Raw genomic sequence first — 6,366 nt, 5'->3', positions numbered from 1 at the left:
GGGAAAGAAAAAAAAATTAGAGCCATTTAAAAACAACAGATCTTTCCTTCTTTTAAGACAAACAGATCTCCTGTACACTGTAAAACTCATCCAAGGTAGTGTCCATCGATCCATTAAATAACGCTTTAGTACAAACACAATCTTGTCCTAATTGGGATGCAGTTAACAAGGATGTTTTCTTCAGAACCAATTTAAATTCAGTAAAACTTAACAGAACAGGCATAGCAATTTATTTAGTAGGAGGTTTTTAGTTTTCTTGTGGTGCTTGTGGGTTTCTCCGTATAAGCGAGTGACTTGTTGGCTTTACTCATTTTGGTCTTTTAAAAATAGCTTTCGGTCATATAATACAAGCAGAAAGTGTAAATTGCTTCAAGCACTACTAGGGTGATTAGCAGTTATTTGGCACGCTGCATTCTCCTTACGCGTGTGCAAGCTAGTACACCAACTGTCTGACAGCCAGCTCTAGGCCAGTAACACACACAAATGTGTCCCAACAGAAACAGCATTTCTTCCCATTTTTTTTTTTTTCTGACATGCCTTGAGATATCCTGAGTCCTAGACAACTGCGTTACTATTTCAGTCGGGCCTCCTGTCAATTTTTACATAACACCTATTATATTTACTTCCCCCGAGTAACATGTGTAAATCATGTCCATCCAGCGAAGCGTGTGAACTGTGCCAGCCTCACTTAGATATTGTGGATACTGATGAGGTTATTAACAGCACAAACTTTAACACATGCCTGTAACCAGAGCACACGCCCAAGGACCATGGTGGTATGCTGGCTCTACAGCCTGTGCAGCCTTATGCACATAGCTATGGAGCTATTGCCATCGCTGTCATCTAGATGACCATCACAAGAACTTGCTGCAATTACAGCTTTATTTTACTGTGTAAGTATGAACCTCTGAGAGAAGATGAGACATAAGAGGCAAAAGGGAGAGAAAGGAACAGCGCCAGGCGTGTTAATTCACATGCAAGAGCAGATTAAACTGGGATGCTTGAAGCAGTCACACAGAAACACTCCACACGCTTCCCAAAGGTTAATGGCCCTGTGGCAGGGGTAGTTGATTGGGAACATTTGTATGTTCAACTGCCACGGGTTGCAGCATGGAATAAAAACTGCACCAGATCACATTCATATGCCTGGCTGCCAACTGCAGAGACTTGCAGGTGGTCACATTCAGTATTACGGGTGAAATAACTTCTCAGGTAGAGGTCCACATGGAGGACAGGAGAAAGAGGTGGCAAACCACTTCAGGTAGCCTGTCTTAAATAGAAATCAATAACCTATGTTTCTGTGGAAGCTCAGTGATACTCAGGTGGCAGAATGGGAGCTGCTATAGCTTCATCACTAAGGCAATGGTTTCACTGTGGAGTTGCTGAAGGCACGACAAAAGATAAAAAAAAGTAGAAAAGGGAAAAGGCTTGGCAGTGAGGTTAATAAAGCAAAAAAAGCCTCAGAGTTGAAAAGGGAGAGCGAAATGGACGTAAAGTTCCACAGGTAAGTCAAATCATGGATGAAGTGGTTGGAGATAGTCTAAAAACCGGTGGCAACCTGCTGAAATTCCAACTTTGGGTTGCTGGAATTGCTGATACCGGAACTGGGGAGAGATGTGCCAGACAGGCCTACTGTAGGGTATCCCCTAGAAAAATTCTCCTTGCTTTCCTTGTGTTACAAAGTTAGGCGGGCACCGGTTTGTGTGAAGACTGAAAGACCTGGCAGGTTTGTTGCACCATCCTGGTTCTGGGTGCTGTTTGTGTTGAGCAATGCTCCCCAGTGGAGATAACCCCACAACGGGGCCACTGGCTGCTCTTTGCAGAATGGCAGTGAAATTCTGACCTAGCACGTTTCCGAAAGTACCGGTGCTTTGAAGGTAAACTGCCGTACCTCTGTCTGTACCATGTTGATGCGACGGGACCGTAAGGCTTTGACACAGTTGTAGATATCCACAACACCTTCTCTTTCTGCCATATCTAACATGATATCGATCACAATATAACAGCCTGTTCGTCCAGCACCAGCGCTACGAAGAATCAGTAAATACTGTTAGGAATAGCCCCATGAAAACACCTACAAACTTTATAAACCCATTACTGGGAGTATTTTCATCAAGTCAGTCAGCTCTTTCATCACAACCACTATCTATTTTTTATCTTCTCTCCTTCTCTTCGTAATGTCCTTTGAATCTTTTGATGTACTCCAAACAACCATTTTCCATCAGATTTGATCCACTAAGTAACAGCAACCCCTTCCCCCCCGTTCTCCTCCTTTTATCACCCAGATCAATACTTAAAGTAAAAAGGAAAATTAGTTAAACTGAAATCTGGAGGATGATTAAGCTCATGCACTTCAAAATATGACAGATCTTGTTTTTACTTAATAAGACTAAGGATTATTTTTAGGTGATATATTACAAAAAGAAACTCAAGTGTATGTTTTACCAGCCAAGCTCTAAGCTGATTCAGGCAGCACATTTAACAGTATCCAGAAGAATCTCTCTTTTTGGTTTTACAGAAAGCTATGAACAGTGAATTCTTAAAATCTGTAAAGGCTGAGTAACTCTATCTACAGAATGTAATTAAACATTTGATGGCGCTAAAAGAGAATTGTTTGCCAAAAGACTGTGTCCCAACAACACAAACCTTGCAAAACTTGCACAGGGAAAACAACATTCTGTATTTGTTGCCATTAACCTCATTCTATCTCCCTTCATCTATTTGTTTACTTTGATTTAAATTAATAACCTGTTCAGACATTATATGCAACATCAAGCTATCAAAGCAGCTGTACTACACTTATTCTCAAATGCTATCATAAAATTGTTGTAGGCTACCTAAAATGATAGCCTGAAGTATCATGATGTAGCTGGTGCAGCTCTTGCAGGAAAAACAAAATCCCTGGCTATTCTAAGAAAAATGTACTAGAATCTGGTTGTTTCCAAATGTTGCTGTAGACAGCCAAATCCTACTGCTATGTGAATTAGGCAATTCAAAAAGGGAACAACAAAAACAAAACACTTCAAAATGATGGATGCTTCACAAGAGACTACTGCAAATGCTCACATACACACTTGTGGGGAAAAAAAAAAAATAAAAATCAATCCACCTCTTTGGTACACACCTGCAATGGACAACAATCGGCCCTGCACTAGGAGGGTTAGATAATTTGACTCTGCGTATAAAGGAAAGCAGGCCTGTGGCATTGTAAGGAACTCCATGATCTGGCCAGCCGGTGAAATGAAACTGTTTAACTTCACGGATTTCATTGTAGCCCCTCTGTAAAAGGCAAAAAAAAAAAAAAAAAAAAGGTTATGAAATTCCAAGTATTGCATAGACCTGATATTCTCTGACTCAAATAAGGATAACACACACTGATAGAATCTACATGCTGTTTTCATTGTTTCACCAATTATTTAAAGCAAAGACCATACAACGCTTAAAGATTTCATTGGGGTTTTTTTTTCATTTTGGAGTTTGTGATTTTTACTTTTGCCATTAAATATGCTAGTTTTGCTTCGTTACATCTATTTTTTTATAAATTTAGATGTAATTCGCATTGATTTTCAGAAATTTTGCTAATTAAGACAATGGCCTGCTACGTTTACAGGCAAGTATAATGATTTACCAGAAGGCCACGACTGTATCACACATTTTGCATTCGCAGAGTTTGTTTTTGATTAAGTAGAGATTGACTCAGGGGCATCCAGGGCAGCGTGAATGGAGATGAATGACAGGCATGACTCATAACTTGGTATCTGCACTCAGCTCAGAAGTGAGGCTACAGAGAAGAGGTGACTGGCAGAGAGGGGAGGGTAGCAGCAGCATTTCTGGGGAAATTCAAAATCCCACAGAGACGAGTGTTTGAACAGCCTGACGCAATGCGCTACTTCCATGGCGAGGTAAGGCTGCCTGCACTGTGGGCCTGTTAACCAGACAGAGGGATTTGGTATTGTACAGCAACACCCCCAAGCATAGCCTCCTCCACACTCCTTGCTACCAGGGATCGGTGTTTCGCCAAGCTCCTTCAAAATGTGCTCACCCTTCCCAAGGTGAAGGTCCTGACGACGTACTCCGCAAGGGGCTCCATCTCTATACAAGTCACTTTGAAGTCACCATAAACTTCTGTGTCATCAGGCCAGTACTTGTAGCACTTGACCTAAATACAAAATGGGAATGCATTTTACACAAAAGGAAAATAAAAGCTTGGGGATACAGTACTGCATGTACTGCATTACACCACATTTACTTCCAAAATGACCACGCGCTCATGTGGCTAATGGCTGTTCTGTCAAGTTAAGCACTAGCTACAAGGAGTTTCCACTGCTTTACACAGCTGTACTTAGATGCCAAATCCATTTCTAAATGAGCATTTATATTTTTTTTTAGTGCTGAGCTATGGAATACATTTCCACTTATGCTAAATTGGGATGCATTCCATATCAATAATCTAACTGTTGCAAGTAACCCCACATACTTTATATTATTCCCTGAGGGATGTGTTACTGCTAAACTGTAAATAATTTGCTGATTTCCAGCCACTGATATAGAAGCACATTTGCTCACCAGTCCACTTACTCTGCTCATTTGAGTGACAATATACAAAGCTATTTTGCTGAAATATGAATTTTGAATTCAGACAATTTTTCACAACTCATGAAAGCAGCACGTCATCAGTCTTCTTCAGAAGTTAGCTTTGGTTTTACAGATACCGTAACTGCAACAGTGTCTGGCCTCTCCCCCTTCCCCTCTTCTCAGGATGCAGGGCTGTCCTTCCCAAGAATCTGCTATGTTCTGCCGATAGTCTGCCTTGTCAGCAGGTGTTTCTTTAGGCTTGTAGCAGTAAAAGAAAAACAAAACAAAAACTTACTCTCCCAACTTCCACTAAATTTGTGACCATCACAACACAAGCTGATTGCTCCTGCCATATCATTCTCCAAAAGTCATACACAGTCTCATGAACTGGACCTGTAAGAAAAAAATTCCAGGTAATATCTGCAAAAAAAATAACAAGTCAAAGCAAACGCTAAAAGTAAAACCCAGTGCTTTTCAGAGCTGATACTCATGAACATGCTTGCTCAGAGATGAAAGCTTCGTGAAACCACATCATCATACCAGCATGCCAGTTTCCAGACTGTATTGTTATTTCTAACCAATGCTGAATCTTCTCAGTTTAACTGAATTACCACTTGAAAGAAATTAATAGCAGGTGTTTCACAAAGCGAAATGCCAGAAGTTGCTTGAAAACTACCAGGACACAGCAACATGTGACTGCATTTCTAGGTTTGTTTTACATTTGTTAAATAGAACGCGTGAGTGTCTTCAGACGTTCGCCGAGGAGATGCCCACACCGGTGTGAAGCATCCGTCGGGAGGGCTGGCGGGTGGGATGCTGCGCACTTACCATACCACCTCCCGGCAAAGCGCACGAGCACGAGTAGGCGCCGAGGCATAAACTTCCCACTGAAGGGTGTTTAAACTAACTTAGCTACTTTCCTGCGAAGCAAATGAGGAGCACTTGCTTAAGCTTTGCCTCCTGCTCTGCTGCAGAGACAAGATACGTTCAGTTGAGCGCCAGCGGCTTTTACCCTGTTACAGTCATCTCAGAAACAGCTCCCTGACCACAGTCCAGCAGCAGTATAAATATTACTGTATGTAACACACATCTGAAGACTCAACCACATTCCTTCATCTGCTAGATCGAAGGCTGCATACTAAAGCAGCAATACATTTTTGTACCCTTTACACACTACTATGTGCAATGATTTGCATAGTAAACAGAAATAAAATACAAATGTAGACTTAATTGCCATAGAGAGATCTGTTTAGATGGCACTTACACAAAAATATAAAAAAGTGTGGAGAGAAATTTGAGCATCCTGCTTTAAAACAAGCCTTTAGTTTGTCTTTCCTGTGTGCAACTACAATCAACCAAAGGCACAAATAACAGGGTACTTCCAGCCAGCTATCTGATTATACTCACAGATCAAATAATGACACATCTAAATCTAATTATTTTTACTTTAATTCATAGCCTCTGATATTTCAGTGCAATCATAGACTAATCTGTTTGTTTTTCCTCATTGTGAGGAGTTTTATCAGAAATACAAAATGAATAATTTCCATAGAAATTCAATTTTTTCCTCTAACTCCCCTTTTTATTAGCAGGGTGTTATATGATAAAGACTTCCCTCACTTCTTCCTACAAAGAGGCTTTGTCCTTCTCTGGCCTTACTTTACCCAGATTTTCTGAGATAGTGTTTAATTTATCATTACTATCTTCACTGTCTCCATCCCAGACTAAATCCTAGACAGTAAAATAATACATTGTAATATGGAAAGAAAAATGCCTCAAGGCAGGCTGAAA

General features: G+C 40.7%; 1 protein-coding gene across 1 annotated transcript in view; it reads right to left on the bottom strand.

Annotated features, from left to right (window-relative positions):
* Nucleotides 1-6,366, bottom strand: part of PTPRK (protein tyrosine phosphatase receptor type K) — a 384,122-nt gene that overhangs the window by 10,240 nt on the left and 367,516 nt on the right. The window contains exons 25-29 of the mRNA XM_009644374.2: nt 4,871-4,968; nt 4,043-4,159; nt 3,125-3,279; nt 1,884-2,027; nt 1,637-1,657 (exon numbers count right to left, since the gene is read on the bottom strand). Of these exons, the coding sequence (XP_009642669.2) occupies nt 1,637-1,657; nt 1,884-2,027; nt 3,125-3,279; nt 4,043-4,159; nt 4,871-4,968 (535 nt within the window). The remainder of the gene's footprint in view (nt 1-1,636; nt 1,658-1,883; nt 2,028-3,124; nt 3,280-4,042; nt 4,160-4,870; nt 4,969-6,366) is intronic.

The sequence above is a fragment of the Egretta garzetta genome, unplaced genomic scaffold (assembly GCF_000687185.1).
Source record: "Egretta garzetta isolate BGI_Z169 unplaced genomic scaffold, ASM68718v1 scaffold397, whole genome shotgun sequence".
Classification (NCBI taxonomy): domain Eukaryota; kingdom Metazoa; phylum Chordata; class Aves; order Pelecaniformes; family Ardeidae; genus Egretta; species Egretta garzetta.
Note: the sequence above shows the minus strand (reverse complement) of the source record. Positions and strands in the feature narration are given on the sequence as shown.